This window comes from Semicossyphus pulcher, unplaced genomic scaffold (genome assembly GCF_022749685.1).
Source record: "Semicossyphus pulcher isolate SPU_LCO1_2020_fin unplaced genomic scaffold, fSemPul1.0.p SCAF_7, whole genome shotgun sequence".
In the NCBI taxonomy this organism is placed as follows: Eukaryota; Metazoa; Chordata; class Actinopteri; order Labriformes; family Labridae; genus Semicossyphus; species Semicossyphus pulcher.
In genome coordinates, this window is record NW_027211748.1 from 12,722,751 (window position 1) to 12,748,555 (window position 25,805).

The 25,805-nt window shown below is 43.6% G+C and overlaps 2 protein-coding genes across 3 annotated transcripts; both read right to left on the bottom strand.

Annotated features, from left to right (window-relative positions):
- Window positions 1–1,552: 1,552 nt before the first annotated feature.
- Window positions 1,553–13,485, bottom strand: kctd1 (potassium channel tetramerization domain containing 1). Of its 2 annotated transcripts, none has more exons than XM_069684319.1 (5): window positions 13,131–13,485; window positions 7,523–7,701; window positions 6,430–6,574; window positions 4,625–4,930; window positions 1,553–2,690 (listed from the first exon to the last, which is right to left on the bottom strand). In XM_069684319.1, exons 1-5 carry the CDS (start codon window positions 13,137–13,139, stop codon window positions 2,529–2,531), a joined length of 801 nt encoding a protein of 266 aa, XP_069540420.1. In that variant the 5' UTR covers window positions 13,140–13,485; the 3' UTR covers window positions 1,553–2,528. The 2 variants fall into 2 exon arrangements, with proteins under 2 accessions (XP_069540420.1, XP_069540419.1); XM_069684318.1 differs by lacking the exon at window positions 13,131–13,485 and adding an exon at window positions 8,504–8,740.
- An 8,711-nt stretch (window positions 13,486–22,196) lies between these two features.
- On the bottom strand, window positions 22,197–25,578 carry LOC138611298 (aquaporin-4-like). The gene is made up of 5 exons (XM_069684320.1): window positions 25,504–25,578; window positions 24,481–24,898; window positions 24,242–24,406; window positions 23,530–23,610; window positions 22,197–22,777 (listed from the first exon to the last, which is right to left on the bottom strand). Exons 1-5 carry the CDS (start codon window positions 25,575–25,577, stop codon window positions 22,532–22,534), a joined length of 984 nt encoding a protein of 327 aa, XP_069540421.1. The 5' UTR covers window position 25,578; the 3' UTR covers window positions 22,197–22,531.
- Window positions 25,579–25,805: the final 227 nt, after the last annotated feature.

A 25,805-nucleotide genomic window follows, 5' to 3' on the forward strand; every position in this document is an offset into this window, starting at 1 on the left:
GAAACAGCTAGCTTGATTCTGTCCGAAGACGCTAGCTCTGCCTAGCACCCGGATAGCTCACTCTTTAAAATGCTGTATCCTCTTTGTTTAATCTGGACAAGTAAAAAAAAAAGAAGAAGAAGAGTTTTAACTTTTTTGTTAAGCTATGTTATGCTGTTATGCTAACAGGCTGTAGCTTAATAGCTAGCTTACAAACATGAAAGTGGTACCTAAATGGAGCTAAAGAGGGCAGTGAGAGGAGATGTGGAAGACCTGCTGTCCAATATGGATACAAAAGGGTTTAAGTCAAAGTAGGTCATGAGAGTAATATTAACTTTTCATTCAACTATTTGCAAGAAAGTGAGAAGGCGTTTCTGGATATCTGACTATGCTTGTAATATCTTTGCTAATATTTGCTAGCTAGTAGTACTAATAGGTGGTAATTTGCTCTTGTTAAAGCAGCTGTGAGGAACTTTTCATGTGTGTAACTTTTTGTGGCCCCTGTGGACAAAAGCGTCTGGTGTTGTAGCCTACAGATCTCGATCTGGCTAGCATGCACATTTGTCTTGTTCCGGTTGAGAGAAAAAAGCTTCACTTGTTTTTCATAGTATTTTTAGTTGTGTTTTTTTAAAACAGCAGTAAAAAGGATAACTAGAAATGAAGTAGTATATCTTGTTTGTGGGTATGTTAGATTAGCAACTGTGATATGATAACAGAGAAACGTTGTCAACTCAGTTTTAGCGCCGTGCAAAGACCTAATTTAGCATACACAGATTCTGTTATGTCTTCACAGTAACATCCCTTCATGTTGGGTTCCTTCATCACCCTGAAAGAGTTTATTTCATTGAGTCAGTTTAATAACAAGTAATAAACTCGCCACATAAGGGTTAAAATAATCATTCATGAGAATATGAGAGAAATTTGTAACACTGAGTCTGAGTCTTACTTATTTTAAGTCTGCAAACTCTCATAGTTTTAGCTAAGTGTTGAAGTGTTTTATACCTGCCCCAACTTGCTAATTACACTTAAAGTATGATATTATGATTTAAGGAAAGAATCACTTTGTACCACTCACAGTTGCACCTCTAGCCTGCGAGAATCACAGTCAGTCAGACGAGAATCTAGGGCACAGAGGCCTGAAAGGGAGACGTATAGCATAAACCGCAGATAGCCAAAGAAAGTGGAGATTCTGCCAAAAGGGATGAAGACAAGACGACAGGGCTCCGTGTGGGATTTCACTTTGTATTTTGGCCCTGCAGGGATATGTGGAAGCAGAACTGACAGGACTTGCGTGGAGAAGTCGGCTCTATTCAATATAACTAAGTAAAGAATGCCCCATGTAGTCTCTGATGCACCAGCATAAATCCTCCAAGGTACAATATTGCTGTGGTAAAAGAGCTTTACCTCTCTGGTTGGAGAGAGCTAAAACACTGCATCATGTAAAAGATTGTGCTTCTTTTTTTGAACACATTCAGGATATAAAACAGATCTTAAGAGCTGGGATGGATGCAGGGAATTTAAATGTAAAGGATAACATGTGACAAAGAGACACCACGACAACTTTAGTTGAGATTTATTTCACATTTTTTGCTACATTCCTCTTTACTCAAATCTAGGGAGCGTAGGTGGGTCAGTCATCTTAGAAATACTTTAACTTCATATCAATATGTGCTACAAGTAAAAGTGGCCTCGGAGTGGGGAGTACAATAAGCTTTAATCTGTTCAGTCATGTCGGAGGCAACAAATCTGCTTGAAAAAGATTCAATGTAAAAAAACACAGACACATATACAATGAAAAAATGTACAGGTCATGACTATATTATGATCCAATTAAATCATATGGGAGTTGCAGTTCGTCCTCCTTAATGAGGCGAATTGTGTGGCTAAATCATGATGTTTAATTTTAATGATACAAGTGTGAACTATATTTTATGGCATTATTGAATAAAATAACTTCCATCAAAGTAATAAAAAACACTTCATTGGTATCACAATATTCAGCATGATGTTCATTGTGAAAAATCTAAACTGTGTTTATGACGACTGAGACATTCTGTACTGTAAGCAACACATGAGTGACCTTTTTACAGAGAGGGATAAAAACAGACTTGGCCAATTTGCCAGTGAGACATTAAAATCAATTCACTGGTGACAAGCTTTGCAACATATTACATCAGCAGTAAAGCCTTTTTAGTTTATGTGGGTATAATAGAAATCATATTCAACCTAATGTAGGCTCTAAGTTTTAAAACAAACTTTGTTGTTTGGGGGTCCAGCGTATATAAATCCTTTTTAAATTGGTTACGGGGGCTAGACAATCACAAATGTCCTTGCAATCTCAAACTTATCAAATGTCTTGTATCTTCTTATGGCAAAAAAATCTCCTGTTGCACCTCATTTTTATTCTCTAGATGGTTCTCAAGTTTAAGAAAACAAAAACATCAACAAGGAAACGAAGAAAAACAGAGTCCACAGAGCTCTGCAGCACAGCGTCGAAGCGTTTTGGCTGCCACAGAAAAGTCTAGCACCTCCTGCTGCCCGGGAGGTTTCTAGTCCAGCTGCTCCTGCTTTATCCTGTTTGAATTGGGTCCTCGCTGACTCGTCCTCCTCAGTTCCCTCCGCAGGACGTACTCGCTGAATTGGGATGAGTCAACACCTCCGCCGCAGGAGCCGGCGATCTCGAAGCCGCGTTGTTGGAGACGCTCTAGAACCTGGAGGAGGAGGAACGGGAGAGAAGGAGAGGGGAAAGCATCATGAGCACCATTTTTAGCACTCAGTCCACATTATAATGAAGATGATGGACAATCATTTTTGGATGTCGAAACTACGATGCTAAAACATTGATTTGACCTCTGACCTTTCAGGTACTTCTGCGAAACTGGAGGCAGAGAGTCATCCTGAACTTTTCTAGTTAAACTCAGCCAAGTTATTCTAACATTGGAAACAGCTTTGGGAGTAAGCTGCAGCAACATACGGCCTGTGACGGGAATTTGGATGAGACTTTCACAAAACCAAGAGCCTCTCGTTTTGCCTCTTTTTCATTGTTTCAGGGGGTGTATGTGTGTGCGTGTGTGTAGCTGTTCCTCATCACGCAGCCTCGCAGACATCTACAGACGTGTCCGGGGGGCCTGTAGGATCACATTCCATCGAAGAGGCCCCAGGGAGCAGTGCGGCTTTCTCTCTGCCACTTGGCTCAGTGTGGACTGCTCAGCAAACCCCCCCCCCTCCCTCTCTCTCCCCTCGTTTTCTCCCCCAGCCCTCAGGCCCAAGCCTCCGCCAAAACTACAAAGGTCCCCCTACTGCTGGCAGCTCTCTCTGCCCCCCCTTCCTTCTCTGAAAACCCCCGCCCTGCCTCCATTAGCCGCAGATACAGCATCCACCGCCGGCGTGCTTTAATAACCAAACAGGATTATGGGCCCTGCCTGGGGACAACCTGCCAGGGAGCATGCTCGCTCTCTTGCTCGCTCTCCACGACTCACATACTTCACAGACGGGTTTGTTTGTGTGTTTTTGGGAGGGAGATGGAGATTTGACTTCCTCAGATGGAGACACGGTCCAAATCATTGTGAATCTTTTCAAATATGCCTCTCTCCCATCTTTTATTGATGCGTATCTGAGGATTCAACCATCAATGAATCAGTGGAATATCAATATATAATCAGAGAAATACAATATTGCCAAATGCATGGTGAGCATACAAGATGAAGTTAACACATTTCTCTGGCTGTAGAAGCCTTTGCTTTTATTTAGGAGTACACTGGTCTTAAGTCCTTGTAAGCAAAATATCTATAGATCCATATTTAGATAATAAGAAAGACTCCAACTTTCCAAACATGTAAACTGTTCAAGACGATACTTAAGGACATCTTTGACCAACAAAAATTGCTTCATATAGCTAATAATTTTCCAACTTTACTTCATAGAAGTGTCGAACTAACAATAAACTCTGCAGGCAAAAAAAAGTGTAGTTTTTCATGCTTTGTTTCTCAGATGTTGCAGACAAAAATGTGGCGATTTGCTAGTTAATCTTTTCACTTTGAGTGAACATTGATCCAAAAACCCTCTTGGGAAGAAACTCATACTTAAGTGTTTCACTGCTTAACTTAACTGATCACTTCCTCTCTCTGTTAGTTAGACACACATCTGTTTGCTCATGTAAATGACTCTCCACCATGAGTCAAAGTGTAAACCATTCCTTCACTTAAAGAGTTTAGATCCACCATGAATCCATGTCCTGTTCCTTCTCTGCAGGTTGGATTTGATGCCCACATTCAAACTGACGTCTCATTGTAAACATTTCTCATCATCACGGAACAAACCGCGGTGAAATGAGTGTTGTTGCTCGACATTAAAGCCGACCATCCACCAGCTCCAGAGCCAAACTTAAATCATTATTCCGGTCAGATCATAAGAAAGTGAAGATAGTGGTAGACTTGTGTAATGATGGCTCGCTAAATTGATGCTTTGATGAACTCATCAAAGAACTCTTTTCTGCAAGGCTGTTTCTTGTGATTCGATTGGATTAAATAAGATTTTGCACCAGTGAGATACAGTGTACGAGCGGATGAAAGAACAGACGATCACTTTCTTGGGCATACATTTGAAAGGTTGAACATTGTGTGAGGAATGCTGAATATAATCTTACCTGAACAGAGTTGAGGTGGCAGTACCCATTGAGCGGGAAGCGGATGACGTGCGTGGAGTCGTGGTTCCAGCCGGCGTTGACAGAGTTGCACATGACGTCACCGATTTCGGGAAACACGTCCTCGATCAGGGCCTTGTCCCCGCTGAGCGTGATCCTCTCGCCCAGGTCCGGGGCGACGCGCACCACCAGACACTCGCAGGGGCGCGACACCCGGCCCAGCTCCTGGTCCTGACGCCAGCGCTCCAGCTCGGCCAGCATGGGCTGCAGCTGGAAGTACCGCGCCTCCTCGTACAGGAGACTGTAGTCCTGTAGGATGAAGACCCAAACTTAGAAACAAGGCAAGTACTGGAGATTATTTTAAAGGTGTTGCTGTTTTAGCCTGAAGTCTCATCATCAATACCAAACATATAAAAGGATCAAGGCTTCCTGCTGGCCTACAGGTCATGTGACCCCCCATCCCTCATTTCCTGTCAGCCTCCCATCCCAAAGTCTTACACTTCGATGTATAAAATTAATCCAGTTACAGTTTTGATAATTGACTTTATGGAGCACATATTGACATAATGAATAATATATGTGTCGATATATTTAACACACAAAAACTCCAAGGATTTAAAGGTTTATAGCCCCTCCTTCAAAATAAAAGCTCATGACGACATCACCGGAACCTCTTTGATTAGCAGAAAACAGACAACATACTCCAGTTGTTTCAGTCTCATTAGTCTAGTCTGTAAAATAAGCAGTCTAGTTTAAATGTTTTATTTATAGATATTTAACTGCAAGTATCTCAGAATCTCCTCGTTACTTTTTGCATACAATGCAGAAATTCTCTCAAGCAAACCTATTAAAACATTTTATACAAATTCTGTAAAACATGTGTCCCATTTTTTAAGGTAGGCTGAGCAGAACCGGAGGAAGCTGGCACATCTTTCTAGATACTAAATCTTTCTCTATTCGAGGGAGCTAAAAAAAAAACATAAACAGAATCAGTTTCAGGTTATGATCTTCCCTCTAATGCGACTCCCGACCAAAAAACAGCAACAACAAAGAAGTCTGAAAACCACTGTTCTGCACGAACGAGCAATAAACCACGGCGAAGACACCATTCAGCAGAAATTACAAAAACATCCCGAGTGGAGGAGATGTAGTGCGACGTGTAACACAGGGCTGTGTGGGGTAGAGGAGCAGATCCTTTACCCGCAGGACTGCAGGGCCTGAATCTCGACACATCCAAGTTTTCTCATGCTGCTACCCGAATCGACTCGATGTGAACGTGACCTCAGCTTGAACTTGAGCCTGTCTTTTGTCTTTGCTTATTTTAGCTGACATACTTTCCACTGATTGAGTCACACTGTGGACAGTCCATCGGATAATGTGCTTATTTGTTTTCTCCTGGGGGCTGGTTAAGTAATTACTGACTAAATGACACATAAGAGTTTGAAAAAACGAGGAAATCTAACGTGTCACATACAGTGAGGCTCACTCTGGACGGACACTTGGCACCAGAACAAGAAATGTGGCGCCACAGGATTTATCTATTTGTCTTGATGCTTGTTGTTCTCCTGACATATCTCAGAAGAATCTCTAGCTGGAGGGGCTCAAACTAAACCTCGTGATGAGTAAACGCATTATGATTGAGCTTTATTTTGCCCTCATATTTAGTCTCCAGCATGGGAACCGGTTTCTGAGGACTCCCAGTGACCGAAGGCGTTCCCCCGGTCTTAGCATTCATTGTGTGTGCTAAGTTGTAGGAGTGCTGACTGGCTGATGGGACTTTACAGTTTGTGGGATGGACATGCACTCACTTTGAAGTCGTCTGGGATGAGGAGCTTGGACGTCCTGAGGAAGTTGAGGATGTAGCGGAACATGTGTCCATCCCTGTCAATGAAGTAGTGCTGCTTCAGGCTGTCCAGGACTATGGGCTCTGTGCCATCAAAGAGACGACCGATTCTGCCCACAGAGAGGGGAGGGGGAGGCAGACAGAGAGGGAGGGAGGAGAGGGGGGACAACATGACAACATTAACCATCTGATATTTCCCGATTTGTGCGTGTGAAAGTTCAGAAAATGAGTCGTGAGCTGATGTTTCGCATGATCTTATGTTGTGTTTCTTGCACCCTGTAAAGTGGGATGGAAACAGAGAGAGAGGCAGAAATTATACAGTGTAGCAGGAGCATGTGCAAAGGGCTGTGAGTCACTCTGAAGCTCTGAAATGTTTTTCACACCTTCGCACAGATATGCACACATTACCGAGCTCAATACACGCACTAACCAAAGAGAGAGGGAAAGAGAGAGAGAGACAGAAAGAGAGGAAGAAAGGAAGGAAGGAAGAAAGAGAAAGATTAAAAACAGAGGTGGTATGAAAGGTCAGGGCCAGCTGGTAGTTAGTCGCCCGAGGCAGGGTGCCAGTCACCCTCGGGCCTCGGGCTCGGAGCGACAGTTCGGCCTCCCGGCCTCCAGATGGCCCTGCGCCCTGTGGCCCTTTACTGCTGCTGTGACATCTGTCAGAATAACCAAGTTGCCTTTGTCTGTGCTCTGCATCCTGCACTTTAGGCTCCTGCAAATTGTTTACAACTCTGAAATTACTGTGGGCTTTTACTTTGCAAGGAAACGTTTTGTGATCTGAAAAATCCAAAAGCAGCTGATCGTGCCGGATTTTTTGGATGAAGGCATCCGAGAGATATTTGAGTGATTTGAAGAGATGTGACATTTGAATGTTTAATGTCACAGGATGACATTCTGACGCTGATAAACACATCTGACTTCAAACTTTAAGGCACTAAATCCTTAAAACTCTTCACTATTTCAAGCAAAATACAAATAAAGTCATTCACTTCCGGCCAGAAACTTTATCTCCATCACATAGTTAAAATACAGATGCAGTGCACAGGGTGACTCACCGGGATTCTGGGAATTTTGTTAAGGTGGCCAGACTGCTGGTGTACATGTGACCGCCCACATCGATGTGCACAGGGGCGTTGGACTTGGTGAGCTGTGCAGGTGTGGGGATGCCCTGGTTACTCAAGGGAGACACTGGTGACCGTGTGATCATGGGCCTGGACATGCTGGAGCGATTATCCTGTAAGACAAACACGAGGGAGAAAAAAAACACTCAGGTAAGACTGATAGGAAGATGTATTAATTTCTGTTTTTTCTTCAACATGGGAAATAGAGCATTACAACCACAGGGGACTTAATAATCAAGACTTAGACAATTTTATTTTGGGAATAAAATATTAGATAAAATGGTCTTAACATTTCTGTAACCTAACACCCTCCACAGCCAGGAGTGAAAGGAAACATTTTCTTCTCTGCAAGTTGGAGCAGCCTGACCTTGACCTGAATGTTGCCACAATCCACGAGCATCCACTCCTGTGGGCCATAATCTCCAAAACCAAATTAATTTGGAGCATCAATCTCACAGTGTTGGAAATGAGCAATAATGACTCTTGATTTGAATACTGTAATAGGATTTGGAGAAATTGTCTCCTGTTAACCTACAAACACCATTAGCAGACAATTTGTGTGAGCTCTCAGAAGAAAATGACTTCAGCCTACAAAAAGTTTCACACCCGGAGTGAAGATGGGAGAAAATACAAAGGTCTGAAAAACAAGTCAATCAGTGAGAATATGTGTAGAAAATACAGAGATTTTCTGAATCTAAAATCAGGGTTAAATTAAGGAAGAGGATTGTGCGTGCGTAATGGTCAAAAAACGTGACAATAGTGCGCACTGTATTTAACTCCAATCTATTCACACGCTGCATTCAATAAAACCTAAGTGTCACTTCGCTGCTCCAGCACAAGTCACAGTTCGAGCCCAGAATCACACTCGTTGTTTCCTTTTCCCCCCCAAGATAAAAGCGGATTTTACGCGTTTACCTGCGCCGGCATCACTGTGTTTGGAGAGGAAGTCACCGAGTGGTCATTTTGCTTGAGAGACGCAGCGGGCACCGGCTCTCCTCGGACAGCGTACATGAGTGAGGGCTCCCTGCACTCCGCCGCTCGGATCGGGAGCCGTTTGAGGGACGCGTGCACCGACTCATCCACGGAACTGATTGGACGCGGTCGCTTCCTCGCTTTCTGATGCGTTAAGTCCATGATGTCCGTCTCGTCCATTACGGGGCAGACTTTAGGGTGAACAGATAGGACACGGGTCGGTGTCTCTTTTTTCCCTCCAACACACACCTGCCAAATGTGGAGAAGCGTAAACGCGAGCACCGGGGGAAGAGAGCGGCGCCGTGGCTGTCACGCGGAGCAGCGTCTTTGCAATGGCTGGGAGAAGTCAAAGCCCCCGACAACATTAGCATTGTAGCGCCCGCGGCTCTTCTGGGCTGTCGCTGTTTCAGTGGCAGGTATGAGTGTCGCATTTTCAGAATAAACCTAATCCTGCCTGACAAAAAAAAAGGATCGTCTTGTGTCGAATAGGGTCAGGGCGCACGTCTGGACCTGTCACATCTGCCCTTTGCCCTTTTGGAGCTGTGTTTGTGCGCGCGGTCACCCCCCTCCATATGCTCATTGTTCAGCTGCAGGTTTGAACACAGGCTCCTTCAAAGTAATAGCCCCACAAAGTTCAGTGAAAGGACCCAAACGGTGACCAACCCTCTCATCCACCTGGGCAAAAAATGGCCCTTTAATATCCTCCACCCACAAACACACACACATCTCTCTTAAGCACCTGCTGATTGGGATGTTTCCATCAGTAACAGCATTTACAGATGCCCTGATGCAATATAAACACTTTACATTCCAAACAGTATATCAATCATAACTAATTTTATAGGTAATTTTATTATTTAAGGCAATTTCTGAGCAAAAAGAAGCATCAAAGCTAAAGTGCCACACCACAAGATGGAACAGGAACGTTTTCAACATGTTTTTAAATCAGTTTTTCTTTGGCTTCGCACCTGATGAATATCAAAGTTACTCTATAATAGGTGCAGTGTGTAAAAACCACCTCCTATGACCACATCCGCATTGCAAAACCCCCTCACTAATGACACCACGGAGTATAAAACCAAACCACAACATGTCCAATTGCTGTTAAAACTCCTGCAACAGCACTCTCCTGGGCTGTTTTCTGCACAGAAAATGGAGGGAATCCACAAATTTTAATAACATTCAGATTAAAATTAATTAGTTCAACCACTGGCCTTAAAACATCCACACTCCTGCTTCTCATTGGCAGTGTGAGTTTCACACCTAGCTACCCAATTAGCAATTAAGCTTGCCTTTGAGTGCAGGCCTCCAATGCGGTGTGTGATCCTGGTCTGATTTGCATGCGGCTTGTGCACGCGCTGATAAGCGCAGGCAGCAGCCATACATAGTTTTTAAAATTCAACTCCAGAATCCCTCGCAGAAGGCAAAGGGGCCTGCGGGGCACGAGAGAGAGAAATCACATGGCTGCTCTTCAAAAGGGGACCTGTGTAAGGCAGCCGGCAAAGTGCGTGGGATCACACTCAGAATGCAGGTAATTTGTTCCCTGACTAATTTGTGGAGATGGTGCTGTGTGTGTGTCTGTGTGTGTGTGTGTGTGTGAGTGAGTGTGTGCCTGTGGAGAGTAAGTTCTGAAAACAGCTTGGTGGAATTGGATTTCCTCAAAGCCTTGTCATCGCAAAGGTGGATTGAGTGTAAAATCTGTAAGGCATTATGGAAAATTGCAGGGGAGAGAGAAGAGAGGGTGAAAGAGAACGGGTGGCAGAGTAGGTGGGAGGCGGAAGGGGGGGAAGAAGCTCTTAGCCTTTATCACAAAATCACTCGGAGTTGCTGGAAGTAAAGATGCATGTGTCGGCCTTAAATTTCTGTCTTTAACTCTTTTATCTCAAGGACAGGTCAAAGGTCACCGCATCCACACAGTCCATAAGAAAGCATTGACGCTCGTGTAGCAGCCACCAGCTCCACATCTGTCCTACCTGTTGCCGTTTTGAATTTGGCACGGAGCTACAAAAGTCTCCCCTGCGATCGCGTTTGTGGAGTCGTGTTCCCAAAGTTTCCAGCCTTTGCGAAACAAGCCGAACGTATGCGTTTAGGGAATTTGCTCGTTTACCCAGCTTGTGTAATTTTGTTGCACCACAGTATGCACAAACAAATCTAAAACAGGCACAGTGCATCAAAGCCCGCTCCAGTTACTCTTGTTATTTTCCATCACTGGTCTGAAGTCTTTCAAGCTTTTTATGTAAAACTATCATCTTCTACATCTCAAGGAACGCACGCTGCAGCTCGGTTTACATCTTCAGTGAGCTCCTGAAAATGCCCCTTAAACTTAAGAAGCAAGAACCTGTCTGCTTTATAATAACACGAGGTCCCGTTTTGACATCAGCAACAAAACTAGCTTCAATTTTCCATCCCACAATGCAGCTCTTCACTGTTTCGACATATCGCACAAGACACAATTAGCATTTCAGATCAGAGCATTAACATTCAGTTGGAGGCAGGCAGACTGGTATTTACATAATCTGGATGGGTTGTCTCTGCTTTGTAGCCCACGGCCATTTGTTTCAAATGTCCACACACAGACATCCGCAGAGTTTGGGTGAACTTCAGTCACTGCCGGCTGTAGGGAGGCCGTTGTAACCGGATGGCCGGGGCTAGTATCGGAGGCTGGTGGTGTGCTCAGGTGTATAACCTGGCAATATAACGCCTACATTAACATCTACGTCATTAATGTTTTCCTCTCTTATACAACGCATTAACATAAGTTGTGAGTGTGGAAAGTATGGCATTAAGTTTGTGTTTCATAAATCAGGACTTAAAGCTGACTGTATTTCTTAAAAGCACATATCTTATTAACGGCAGCTCGGGAAGTTTGCAAATAAGAAACATATTCAGAGTAAAATCTACGAGGATGAAGAAGTGCCTGGCGAAAGAAAGTTACCTGAGGAGGGAAAACCTTGCTGACCTGCTCAAGAGCTACACAAAATCATTTTTTTCCAGAGCATGATCATCAAATCTGTGTTTACGAATCCACTTAAGTGAACGGTGTCATCCATCTGAGCAGAACAACGAGTAAAAAGCTGTCTGAGTGGGTACAACGTTTCAAATCTGTACAGCCAAGCGATCTTAACAATACTTTACACACACAATTGTTCCCTTAGTTTTATAAAAAAGTAGTCCCACATCATCGTCATTCTTTGTGGATAATGTGGCAGTGTGACATCACAGATAAGGAAGTGTTCACCACTCGATGTAGTGGTACATGTTCACTGGCACAGACCGAGCTGTCCCAGGGCAGAGGAGTGTCAGAGCCACAATATGAAATATAATCACTGTGTTCCTTTCCACGAAGCTCCAATTCAGATAATAAGCTTGGAACCGATTGTTAAGACTGCAAAATGTAAAACAGACTAAGCGACTTGTCTTTTAATTATTTGTCTTCCACCAAATCAGAGTGTTTTAAGTGTAGTTGAGAGAGTTCTACAGATGCTGTACATGAAGTGTAGCACCGGTAGTAGCCTATGGTTTTGTTGTTACAGCGCCATCAAGTGACCAGTCCGGACAACCCAACATCTCAATCTCACTGCCTCTTTCTGTTAATTCACAAGCCCTCTGAAGCTGTGAAAACGACTGTTGGCTTTTATGACAGGTGAATTAAACACAGAGGGCTTTTATTATTTTAATGTAACATCAGATGAAAGTCTCGTTACATCACAGTGCAGAGAAAATGTTTAAGTAACCAAATACACCTTTTATTTTGTGTCCAGGATGTAATACACACATTTAAAGTATGAATTTATGAATCTTTGTGGGTGTTTGGTCACACAATACATGGTTCCACGGATGAAATAGGTCCTGATAATGACTTAGTAAACTATATTTGCCGATTCTCTTCCGGACCTTGGAGTGGTTTACGCACGGCGCGGTCAGAGAGCCAAGACAGGAGAGCAGAGAGGGCAGAATCCGCTCCTATTTTAGTTTTTACTTACATAAATATGATTGTTTCAACACAGCCACGGCTTGTATTAAAGGATGATTCATAGATTCTGCACTGACGTGTGTAAAAGGTACATCCTGTCTTACGGAATACGAAAAACGCCTGCGGCAAAATTACTCCACAATGGCGTCTTTCATTAGAAGATCTGGGGCAGCCAGCAGGAAATAGAGCTGTTTCACGACAAAACTCGTTTTTAAATTTCGCATAGAAACGACAAATGTGGGTTTGAGTAAGTTAAGAGCAAGTTTACACAGCAACAGCGACCCGGGGACGGCGATGTGTTCGGAGCTGAAACGCGCCAGGAGCGAATTCACACGGTGGACTAGCAGAAGGTTTGCTCGACAAGATCGCAGTCTAATCCGCTTTCCGTTCAGACCAGATGTGCTAAAGCCTCGCATATTGTAGCCACCGCTTACATTTGTACAGTAACTAAGGAACAATAGCCAGGAAGTGGTTAAATATTTTTTAAAGAACTGTACCGCTCGAATCGCTTGGCACATGCGTAAAAGCTGCTGCGCCTCAATGTCCCAGTCCATCCAGCCACGGAAATAATAGCAAAGCAAATAAATCTCCGCTTACCTGAAACATAGAGCGGCATAAAGTATCTTTTTGGGCACCTTTTCCCTCCGATTTGGCCCACGATCTGCTTCTCTTCCTACACCAGAGAGAAATGCAATAGCTTGGCTAAGGTAGACAGAACAAAATACAGAGAATACTTGCTCCAGGGCTCCGAAACCCCTCAAGGCAAAGATCAGGATACAATTAGCTCATGTCTCTGCCCCAGTCTAAACCAATCTGCAGAATAAAACTCCGAGCAAGGGAACAGATCACAGCAGCAGCACTGCCTGAGTCTTTGTTGAGTTTATGTTTTTATAAAATCAAATAAAGAAATCTTTTTTTTTTCTGCATTTACAACACCCTCACTCCTCCTGCCTCCAACTTGCCTCTTGCCTCCCTCTCGCAGAGGAGCTGATTTTAATCGTTATGATTAGTTTTGATGTAACGTTCCCCCGGGCGATTGCTACAAATGGATGGAGTGTTTCTTTGCCAGGGAGGAAAAGCAGCAGATGATGATAATTATATAGATTGTTGGTGGAGTCCTTTGATTTTTTTTTCCTCCTCTCAAACATGTAACCTACCTCCTCTGCTTCTTTAACACGCTGCATGTGCATCACACAACTTGTTGATTAGCCTGGAATCAACTTATTAAATTAATGCAACGTGCTTAATGGAATTCTCACTCTGTAGTTTCTCTCCTTGCTAATCTTTTCAGTCTCCTTCCTCCCTTTGGACAGCCTCCAAATGACGTAGTTGTATAAATAAGCACTTGCAGCTTGCCTTGCCCCAATCAAGTCTGAATCAGTGCCTGGGGGTGATGCGCGAGCTCATTTCAAATGTTCAACCATGCATGATTTCAGGAAGATTGAGGCACTTCTGAGGCTTTTAGATTCACTTTGGGGACGCAGTCAGCAAAGGAATTACACGTTTAAAGTGTTTCCTTTTGTACTATTCCTTCATGTGAACATATAATTATTCTGTCTGAGTCAAGAGTGTTGTTTTGCGCACATCTGGACATAGGATTGACAGTTTTCCCTCTACATTCTCAATAGTTATTCTCACGCCATACACAGTAGAATAAGGCTGCATCGTTCGCTCTTGCGCCCCCTACCGTTGAGAGCATCAACTTTCTTTGAACAGCAGCTATGGAAGCAAACCAACTTGGCCATGTTATTGTAACACAACCCAACTTAAAAAGCAGGGGAAAAGCATACAAAAGTATAGAAAGCTCATCCATTTAAAGCAAATATTTACAAACAGGCTGAGCTTTTTAAAGTTCATCCAGGGAGAAAACTGAATCCAAGTTTGTTCTGAAGTTGAAGCAACAGTGGAATATAAATGTCACGTAAAGAGACCAGTGAATGATGGACGCAAACAAACAAAAGAATTTTCCAATTCTCTTCATCAAAAGACTCTAAATCCGATCCAGGAACCATTAAACTTTCCACTTTTTGACCAGCATGTCCCACAGGAAAAACAAACACAGGATTAAAGTGTTACGATGAAGCTATTTGCCCCAGAGGTTACTGGCTGGTGCACGATACACCAAACCTCAGCTCTCATCCTACACACACTCACATTGTTACACCATAAGTCTGAAGAACAAGAGAACAAAGACCACCCCGGGCCTTACAATCCCATACGTTATCCTTTTTTAACACAAATGTAGCACATTTATAATGGCATCCTGTCGCTTTAGAAATATGCATAAGATGTTGTTGAAACTAACAAGTGTACACATTTAAATACTAAGCTATTGTTCTAATGCCAATGTGAAATTATGGAATTTTTCCTGGATCCAGACCCTGAATGCTACAGCAGCTAGCTGGCAGCACGGGCTGGCTGCACCATATTTCGGTGGACAAATTATCCAGATTGGTTGCAGATGTGAGTTTGCCCTGAACACAAACTGCCTAGCTGGAATGACATCATACAGTTGTATGTGCATACACAGGGGAAAGGAGGCACGGGTGTTGGGAAACATGTAATGCTTGCTAGAATTTCTACAAACTGACAGTAATTTCACGAAAAATTAATGAGTCTGGTTATCTATAAAGGTCCCATATTGTGCTACCTTTAGCTGTTTAAAACATGCCCAATGGGTCTTTAAAACAAAGTTATGAATTAAAAAAGAAGAATTTTGTTCCAACTCTTCCTCCTCCCAGTTACTGCCTGCAATAAGTGTGCGCTGTCTTGAGTGGGCGGGGATACGTTAATGATGCGCTGCTCTGATTGGCTGCCTGATCCCGTAGGTTCCGGTGGACTTGCAGACGCAGGTAACCAGTAAACAAAGATGGCAGCCACTCCAGGAGAACTGCTCGCGGGATCAAATGTTGTAAGACTGTACATGTTTGATCCCGAATCTGACCCCGAACAGGAGGAGGCAGCTGTTGAAGTGGTTACAGCAGCTTGTCAATGAGTGGTAGATTGAAATTTCAATGTGTAATATCACACCATGGGTGTGTATGTGGTTGCATTGGCTGTATTAGCGGCTAGCGAATGGGACAATGTAGTAACTGTCCACACTTTGTCCGTGTGTTTTTGTCACTATACAAGGAATTAGTTTAGTTCGTTTTTACTGTAGCTATAACTGTAAATATTATCACAAAGTGGCAGCATTTACCGATTGCACATTTGTTGTTGATCCATCTTTAAGGGTCAGTTTCGAGGCAAAGCCAACGTTGTGCTGACCCTTGTTGTTGAGGTGGGCATTATGCAAATGACTCCTATTATCACACAACAACAGGAGCCAAATCAAAACGGCTTGTTGAAGCACATGCTTTCCCAGTAGGCGGACTATGGAAACAATCCAGAGGCTTTAGCTTTCCACTGTCTAATGCTGCATTCCAGACAACTGGGAACTCGAAAACTTCCCAGTAGAAATTTCCGACTTCTGATGGTGAAGTCAGGGTAGATGAATCTGCTCCAAGTTCACAAGTAGGAACTCTGACTTTAAATGGTGTTCAAAGCAATTTTTCTAGTCAGAGGTTGGAAAAATGCTGCGTTCAGGACTTCACAGTTTGGAAGTCGGAAATTTCTGGAAAGTTCCCAGGTGCCTGGAACAACTCAACTCAGCTATACAAAAAACCCCAACAAACTTGGTGGAGGGTTAAAATGTTGCTCACCGTCTGCACTATGTTGTGGTGACATGATTCCACTACACTCGACCTGGTATAGCAGAGTTGCAGTTGAAAAAAGCTGCCTGTGGTAATCGGGCATAAAGGGGAGTGGATCTAGGGCGGGCAGTAAAATTTGGGCACAGCTATTAAAAGAACGGCTCTCACCTACGACTCGTTTGCACTAAAGAGACGTTCAAAAGAATCAGATCGTTCGCCAACATCCCAACGCTAGTAGGATGACTAAAGTAGATATGTATGGGCAAGGAAAAAATAAGTTTTCCACAATAGGGGACCTACTTAAAGTAAGACTTTGTAGCGCAGTCTTCCTCTTACAAATAAAACGTTACATTCCTAAACAGTAGCTAACTGCAGCTAACTAGGTTAGGTGGCTAATGTTAGCTAACACAAGCTACAAGCTAATGTTAGCAAACGTTAGCCAGCATGAGCTAACATTATGACTCTTCTTTACTCCTGCCACAGCTAAACAGCATTTTGCATTACTCCCTACATGTCATTTATAGCTAAAGGCCATTTAGCTAAAGTTGAATAACTCATGAAAAGGCTAAGTTTAAATATAACATAGACTTTTTGGCACCTGAATGTGAGTTTTAATGTCTGGTTGCAAATATACTACCTTTCTGAAAACACCTCTGTCACAGTGTCAAATCATGTTTAAGTAGCTAACTTATGTTAACAACCACTGCACGATACTAATTGACCTTGGCCTTCCTGGTCCATAGAAACCAGTCCTTATAGACTAAGAGAGAGCTCTTAGTTTAGCCTCAGACCATGTTAATAACTGCTGCTACACTCCCCACACCCCTGTAATGGCCCGTGGTTATGTAAGGGAGTGGGATGGAGGAGGCAAAGTGCTGAAGCTGCTCCAGAGCCTGACTCAATCTGCCCCGCGGGGCTGCACAGTTTTAGGCCAGAACTGTTCATCAAATATTATCTTTGGCACAATGAAATTCAGCTCCGGAGAATGACTCGGCTGTTATGATGTTGTCCAAGTTATACCACCAGGTATTGCTTTGGAACACTGAACATTCACAATATGATAGAGGCAAGGCAAGGCTTCTTTTGTTCTGTTAGCATTAGCAATAGCAGACGGTAAAGACAACCTACAAGCCTGTGCTTTACAGCTCTACTTTGAGAACTTCCTGTATGGTTCTTGTGGATCATTGCTGTGGACTGCCTGCTGCCGTGGGCCTGCTTCACTCCCAATGCTATTATTATCAGTCCTACTCAGTCCTGCTAATATTAGTCTTTTTCTACCATTATTATTGCTACTATAAGTCTGTGTTTTCTGCTGTTTTTTGCTGCCGTCTTTCTTTCTGTCTGTGTATTTGTTTGTCTATCCATCTCACTCTTTCTTTTTCAACGTCTATCCCACTTTCTCAGCCCATCCAGTCGTGGCAGACGGATGTTCACCAATGAGTCTGGTTCTGCTCGAGGTTTCTGCCTGTTTAAAGTACGTTTTTCCTTTCCTTCTAAATGGTGGATTAAGTTGGGTCGCTTTAAATACTATAACAAAGAGTACGGTCTAGGCCTGCTCTCATTGTTAACTGTCCTGAGATAACTTTGGTATGCGTGTTTCTCCCTCACTGTTACAGGGGGTTATTACAGCTTCCAAAAGCAAGCACAGCCCTGACAGACACTGTTCTGCTCATGATATAGTTTCAGTTTTCTGTGTGACACAAAAATAAGACTTTATATTGAAAAGTCACTTTTTCTGTAATTTAGAAAAGACGACAGTCACCTTTGCCCCCTTCTTAGGCCTCCCTTTCAGCCCCAAATGGAGCCATCCCACCCACAGTGGACCGAGGAGTCAGTGTCACAACTACGAGGGGAAGAGAGACAAGAGGAGGGGGCTGCCTGGGTAATGCTGGGAGGCTCTAATAAAATGTAATCCTATTATATGGTTCCCACTAGAGGGCAACAATAATAAAGGTTTCCCTAATAACACAAGCAGACCAAACCCAAATGGAAAACAGCTCCTCCGGTCAAGTCCCACACTTGTACATATATCCTCTCATTAACCCGATTGCTTTTGGGCCACATTACACCGACAGGCCTCGGAGATTCAGCCCGCGATGGCGCGGCAAGAGTTAAGTCAAACAAATGTGTTTCATCAAACTGCAGTTTGGGCTGCTCTGCATAAAGGAATTGAAGGAGGGGGGAGGAAGAGGAGGAGTGAGGGAATGTGTGCGGGTGGGAAGTTGGAAGCAGAGCCCCGAGGAAACCAATCAGAACTTCTCCACCCCCCCTTCCTGTGTCAAAGCCACCGGGGTCTCAGGTGTGTGTTACATGAGCTAATACCCCCCAAACTTGATTGTTTGTGTTAGAGTAATCAGAGTTTGGTAGATTAGCATTTTGGAAATGATAGTCCTATCATTGGGAAACTAAATCAAAGTATAACAGAGGAACATCGCAAACTAGATACCGGAGATTAGACCTGATAGCTAAATCAACCTTCAAATGATCACTAAGTTTAACTCTTCTTTAGAGAGTCCAAAAGGAACGACATATCACGTGTATATTTCTGAGTATAAGTTACAAAAACTGCTTTTTTCTAACAAGCAAACTGCTTGAAAAGAAGGCTGAAAGTGATTTTCTTTGACTAATATAAATGAGAAATTGCGACATCTCTACTGGAAAAAGACGTAAACACAAACTCTCACATTTATATGATCTGATAATGTAATGAATGAGTTATTCCGCTTCCTCGCTCTCTCACACAAACGCAGTAAAATATTCATCATAAGTGACAAGGTGAGTGAGAATATCAATCATATTCTCAAGACAGCTTGAGTTATTAAGTGAGCCAATGTAACAGTATTACCAAACCCAGAATAACAAAGTTATTTATCTCTCTCTCTGCGTGTGTGTGTGTGTGTACGTGGCGTTCTGTGTGTGTGCGTGTTTATGTGTCTGACAGCATCAGACGGAGAGAGAGAGAGAGAGTGTCGCATGCCTTCCTGTTCCTGTACCACCCTCCAACCCCAGAGCCGCAGACTCAAGGCAGTTTCCAGAATCAAACAATTTCACGCAGCTACTGGAGGAGGAAATGAACTGAGCCCAGAGCAATAATAAAATTATACAAATGTTATTACAGACTCGCCTGCTACTGTCCTACTTTAATTCAAATTTGGGCACTGCAGGCGCTGCTGGTGGCGGAGACCTTCCTGAATAAATCAACATTAGCTTACGTCTAAATTATTAAGGAAGTGGGAGACTTTCTTGTTTATAGTATGAATTATTAAACAAGTGTTTAACGCTGTTTTTCTTCATGAATCCCCAAATATTATTTGCTAATGATCTTTAAGGTGTGTGTTTTATCTTTTCCCCCCTCTCTCTGGTGCATGCTGGGAATTGAGAATCTGAATATTCAAGTGGCAAGAAATCAGTCTGTTCTCCGTTAGATAAGCATGAGATGCACTTTGAGATATACTCGGCTGGCATGTGTATGATGTGCAAATGAGGCTCTGGTTATAACAATATTCCCATCATATAGCCATTGTTGGTATTTGCAATGAGAGTGAATGTAAATTAATGAATTATGGAGGCAGCCACTGTGAAGGCTATCCATGCATTATCAGCCCTCTGCTCAGCATCTCACTGATAAGCCGTGATGTTAACAGACAGACAGCGCTGGTCTATTATTCGCTGTCACTTTTTATTTGCCTTCTCCTGACTGAGGAGGCTACGGCAAGCCTGTGGAAGTTTGTCAACACATAAAGAGACATTTTCAAGATTAAATTTGGGGATTTGATTGGCACTTTAAAGCATCTGCTCATTTATGTAAAAGCTGAAGAAACTCCAACAACATCTTGCTTCATATCGACACTTTAGAAACATTTAACTCTCCCTCAGAACATTTCCAATCCAACAGGGTCTCCTCTCATCACCTATCCGCCCCTTTTAATCGTCACATGGGCGAGGGATAAATCAGGAGGCCACTCCTTATCAGCCGTCCCAAGAGGAAATAGTCAATGCATGAAGCATCAGATTTATGCTCTGGTTTATTTAGGCCGTAAAGATGATTAAGGGGAGCTGAGAGGCTTCTGGCCTCGAGCCATTAAAGCCTTTAGGGACAGAGGCAGCATGCCTTCAGGTAGGAGAGAGCTGCTAGGTCCATTTTTATCTCCAGTAGACCTTGAAGAACAGAATTTGTTAACATCAATACGTTTTTTAGAGTGAAGTCGGTCACCTTTATATGCAGGAAAGTATTGAGAATGCATTTTAACTCAAGATTTTGGAAATATAAGAATCCGGTCACAAAATTGAAAATAGTTGAGGAACACCAGGGTTAAAAGTTCTGCAGGATCCTATTCCACAAACAGGTCCCTAAAGGGTTAAACTAGGATTATTTCTCCTGTATAGTTCTGAATTAAGGGCCTGGGCCAGTTTCAATTTTAACGTGGCTCGGTCTTAACAAGCCTGACTTGTGTCACCCAATGTCTGCAGAGTAACCTGCACATCCAAGGCTCGTGGCTGCCCTCCCCTGGAGAAATACAAATGAGACCACATATTACACAGCCGGTGATTCACATGGGGGCCACTAGGTGATGCTGTTGCCACACAAAAACTGCACTCACTTTGGGAAGAAGTTAAACTAAGGGGGGAGACAAGTACACGTAGGAGTAAAAACTATTTTGATTAAGTATCTGAATTACGTCGGCACTCAAGCCCTGCAAAAGCAATATAGTCGCACCATGTAGACAACTCGAGTTGATGCGGCGGGAATCAGTGGAGCTGATCATTTCCTCCGCATTACAGGAGAAAAAGATTGAACCGCACCTGTTCTTATAGCAAAGGAAATAAAATGTAGACGTAACAGATTGCCTCTATTTGGTATCACAAAGTGGAATCATTTCCTGCGCGCGCTGCTGATGGAGTGAGATTACATGAGGCTATTCTCAGAGACTTAACTCACCAGGAACACACATCGTGGACATTTATCTGGCCACAGGGAGACGTAATCTAAAGGTAGATGAGGCGATCCATCATTGATCTGAACCTTTCCTCTTCCCAGTGAGCAGATCCTCCTACAGGGAACAAGTAACTCCAGGGATAAGCCTTATCGTCCCAAGAAGTGAATAGGATGTAGATTTGTCCTTCTGCACGTTTAAACACGTGAATAACACAAAGAGAAACATTCCTTATAACATACACAAAAGGTTTTATTATAACAACTTTAAATCATCTTTTAGCATATCAAATTTGTTAGCATAAAACAGCAGGGGAAAAATCACAATATTTAAGAAATAAATCATATTATACAGTGAAAAAATATATATATAAATAAGTATGAAAGAAAGAAAATCAAAGAAAAACTTAATCTAGATCAATTAAAAATAAACAGCTAAAAAAAAAAAAATCAGTTTTCATGAAATTAAACACAAAAAAAAACATGCAATTGAAAAAACATCTTAAGTGGACAAGTGTTTCCATAAAGAACTAGTTGCTTCCCTGCACTGAAAATAGAGAGCACTGTAACACAGCTCGTCCGTGCAGGCTTACATTGCCTGGGACTTGTAATGTGCTTAATGATCACAAGGAAAAATCTCTGCTGTTATTACATATACAGTACGTGGACCAAATGTGACACTAATCCAAAAATAACAAGCCTGCATTTTCTTCTTCACTTCTCCAATTCAGCGTGATGACCCCACATAATTGCTCGACCCTTACGCATATCTCCCCCTACACACACACACACACACACACACACACACACACACACACACACACACACACACACACACACACACACACACACACACACACACACACACACACACACACACACACACACACACACACACACACACACACACACACACACACACACACACACACACACACACACACACACACACACACACACACACACACACACACACACACACACACACACACACACACACACACACACACACACACACACACACACACACACACACACACACACACACACACACACACACAATCTGGGCTGTCATTCTGCGGCGTGCAATGTGCACAACGCTGCTGCTGCAAAAATCGTTCAAGTGAGGGGCCTCGGGAGGAGTATTGAACAGGTTGTGGGATTGAGCCATGGCAGCATATTAGCTTTATGACAATGAGAGTAATTCAGCCTCTTTCTGTGGAGCCTCATGGACAGAAATCATATTCTCCTCTGAGGATTTAAAGTCTTCGGAGGAGGGGTGGGTTGTGGGGGGGGGGCTCAAGATGGATACTCCAAAGTTTGATTGCCACTCTGCTCTACAGATTGGTCTCCATTTCCAGTGCACGTGATAGTCATACTGAAGACAGCACTTCTCCCGTCGAGTCTTGGAAAGGATCCTTCTTCTCGCCCTTCTCCAAATCAGAGATGGAGCCCGGCTTGATGGCGAGGTCGTCGTTCCCCACCTCCCTGTATTTGCCTGATGGATCCTTCTGGAAGACCTGCTTCAGCATCTTCTTCATCTCGGTGTCGGGGCAGTACAGGTACTCGTACAGACCAGCAGCCAGGATGCCCCCCAGAACGGGTCCCACCCAGTACACCTAGCATACAGAGCGAGACAAACAAACACGTTAATTAGTCAGCTGGCTCATCAGGGCCCGTAGGACGTGTTTTATTACAGACAACATGTCCTGATTTGTTCGGCTGCAGATCGGGGAAAAGAGGGTCAAACTTCAGAGGCAGGTAGATCGGTGTGTGCAGCATCAAAGAGGAGACGCGTCTGAGTATACCACCACACTCCCACAACATGGCACCATGCTGTCTGCAAATAGCTGCGTGGAAGTAATTGCCTGGATACATAATTTTCAGAGCTAATGCTATTTTACACCTTTCTTATTATGTAGGCGGAGAAATGCTGTAAAGTTGGGATTCTTTGGCACTACTTTTTTGGGTGGAGTCAGAAACTCAAGGGTCACATGTAAGCTTTTAAAGCAGCTCATTTTAAGGTTTACTCTCCCTTCTCTCTCTTCTTCGATGGTGTCTTCAGGTCACAGCTGTTTTTACTGTTCTGGCCGTGGTGCAGGAAATGTGACCTTACCAGGTTTCAACATGCCATAGCGACCTGGTGCCCTCTTCAGGACACACAAATAAAATCATTGGCCTCTACAGATTATTCGAGAGCAGTAAGACATTAGATCTCACCCAATGAGCCGATTTATTGTACTATATTCCCTCAGACAGACATGGCACACATCCATTCACACTGATCGAGACACTATCAGAAGTCAGTGAAATATTTTTGCCGCACAAACTCCTTAAAGAAAGATAATCCTCTGTGAAAAGTATCTCTTACCCAGTGGCTCTCAAAGTTAAGCGTGACCATCGCTGGCCCAAAGGATCGAGCGGGGTTCATGCTGGCTCCTGTGTAGGGGATCTAGAAGACACAGAGCAGCATTTTTTTTAAGTGTAAATGATAAAACATCAGCACTTTGCATGAAATAATCAAAGTTATAATACTGCCCTACAGAACATGTTTACTGCTGCAAACCAAAATCAACTGCAAGTCATAATAAACGCGTTTGCTAAACAGACGCAGGGAGAAATCAGTTCTTAGCAGTGCGAGAGATAACATCTATTTCCCTGTGCATTCATTTGCTCTGCAGGGTTCAGGGAGGCCCCCCCGGAGATTGGTTGCTATGCGATGGCAGCCTCCAATAAAGATGTGCACGTGGGTGTGAATCAGCGAGAAGCAGACAATATCACACAGTGAAGAGGAGATGCTTTAATGCACCTGCTCTCTTAAGAAGCATGAAGAGTGCTTCTGCTAAAGACGCTCTCACTTGGAACGAGGCTTGTTCGACACGTCTTTAATGTTTCGTGACGACTCTTTTGGCTGAGTTCAGGAAGGTGTCATCTGATATGGAGATGGCTAGATTTTTATGCAAGTACTGTAAATTCATTGTTTTCTATATAATGTAATAGAACGCTATAAAAATCCTCCTAGACTTCTTGACCTAACTGCAACTTCATATCTAATCTAACCTGGCTTCTTTAAAGATACTTACTGCAAACAAGTGGCCGATAGCTACAGCTAAGCCGATGGAAAGGCTAGCAGAGCCTCCGAGGTCTGTGCGCTTGGGGTCACAGGTGGCAAAGACGGTGAAGACCAGTTCGAATGTGATGAGGAGCTCCACAAGCAGGCCGTGTCCTAATGAGATGTTGGAGTTCACCTGGGAATAAAAACAACTTCCTTTCACTTATCTGCAGGAAACTTTATGTAAAATAAAAGTGGTAAGATTCTCACCGTGGTCACACCGAGGGAGCCTCTAAAAGCTGTAGGCGTAACCAGGTAGAGGATCCCGGCTCCTGTAACGGCTCCCAGGCCCTGAGCCACCACGTAGAACAGCCCCTTCGCCAGGCTCAGCTTCCTGGTCACCACCATGGCTGCGGTGACCGCAGGGTTAATGTGTCCGCCGCTGATGTGTCCAAAACACTGCACCATTGTGGCGATGCTCAGGCCGAAGCACAGCGAGATGAGGACCAGGTCGGCCGGCGGGGGCTTCTCCTCCCCTGCAGCCCAGTTGATTGTGGAGCCCAGGCCGAGGAGGACAAAGATGAGAGTGGCAAGGTATTCTCCTGACACGGCCCTCCAGAAGTCCTTGGTCCAGATCCCTTTAAACGCCACCATTATGCTCCGACAGTTATACCAGGACAGGAACCTCCTGGCAATGGGAATAATGAGCAGAATGATTAGCCTACTTATGTATTCCTGGTGTGTGTGTGCGTGTGTGCATGTGGCTGGAAATGTAGTGAACCCTATCAAAATGGCTGCCTCTGGGCACAACATTTATAACTCCACTAGGGATTTAAGCCAGTGACTTTCCATCACAAAAAGCCACACAGAGCATTCTTTAAACATTGGGTACAGGGCAAAATGATCACACCTACAGTCCAAGCATGCAGTGTTAAAATACTGTCACTCACAGAACTTATACCAGGACACAGGGAAAAACTTTTAAACACAAATGCTAGGGAAGGAGATTCAATTAAGACATCTGCAAGTTAATTAATATGTGAAGAAAATAGCATCAGAACACATTTTGTTTAGCTTTCAAAAGCATTAAAGTTGCATTAAAAGTTGCACTGATAAAATATTTTCTTGAACTAAAACTTACCAAAAGCAACCACAACTTCTCTCTGTCTCTGTCCCCGCTGTGTGTGATGTGTTTTCATTCATAAGTCCAAGTGAGTTATTCAGACAGCAGAGCTATGTCCCCCCCTCACCACATGTAAGAGTTGAAATTGCAGTATGACCTGCAGTACTTACAGCACAGACGCAGGCAGAGTGAGCGCAGGAGCAGAGCAGAGAGCAGGTCTGTCAGACGAACATGATCCACACATTGTGCCCCGGGATTGCATCCAGCAGCTTTATTAAGTTACTAACCAGGCATCACCTCTCGGGAATTAAACAGCCAGCACAGGGGGAGGAGTCTGGAGATCTGCTGGCTGCGCAAACACAAGCACTGTTGCTCAAAGTGCTGCCGCACAGTGACTAAGTCAGCATCTGAGTCAGTGTAGTAAACTCACCATGTTCTCACCTGTTACCTCTCCTGTTAATGCACCCGCCTC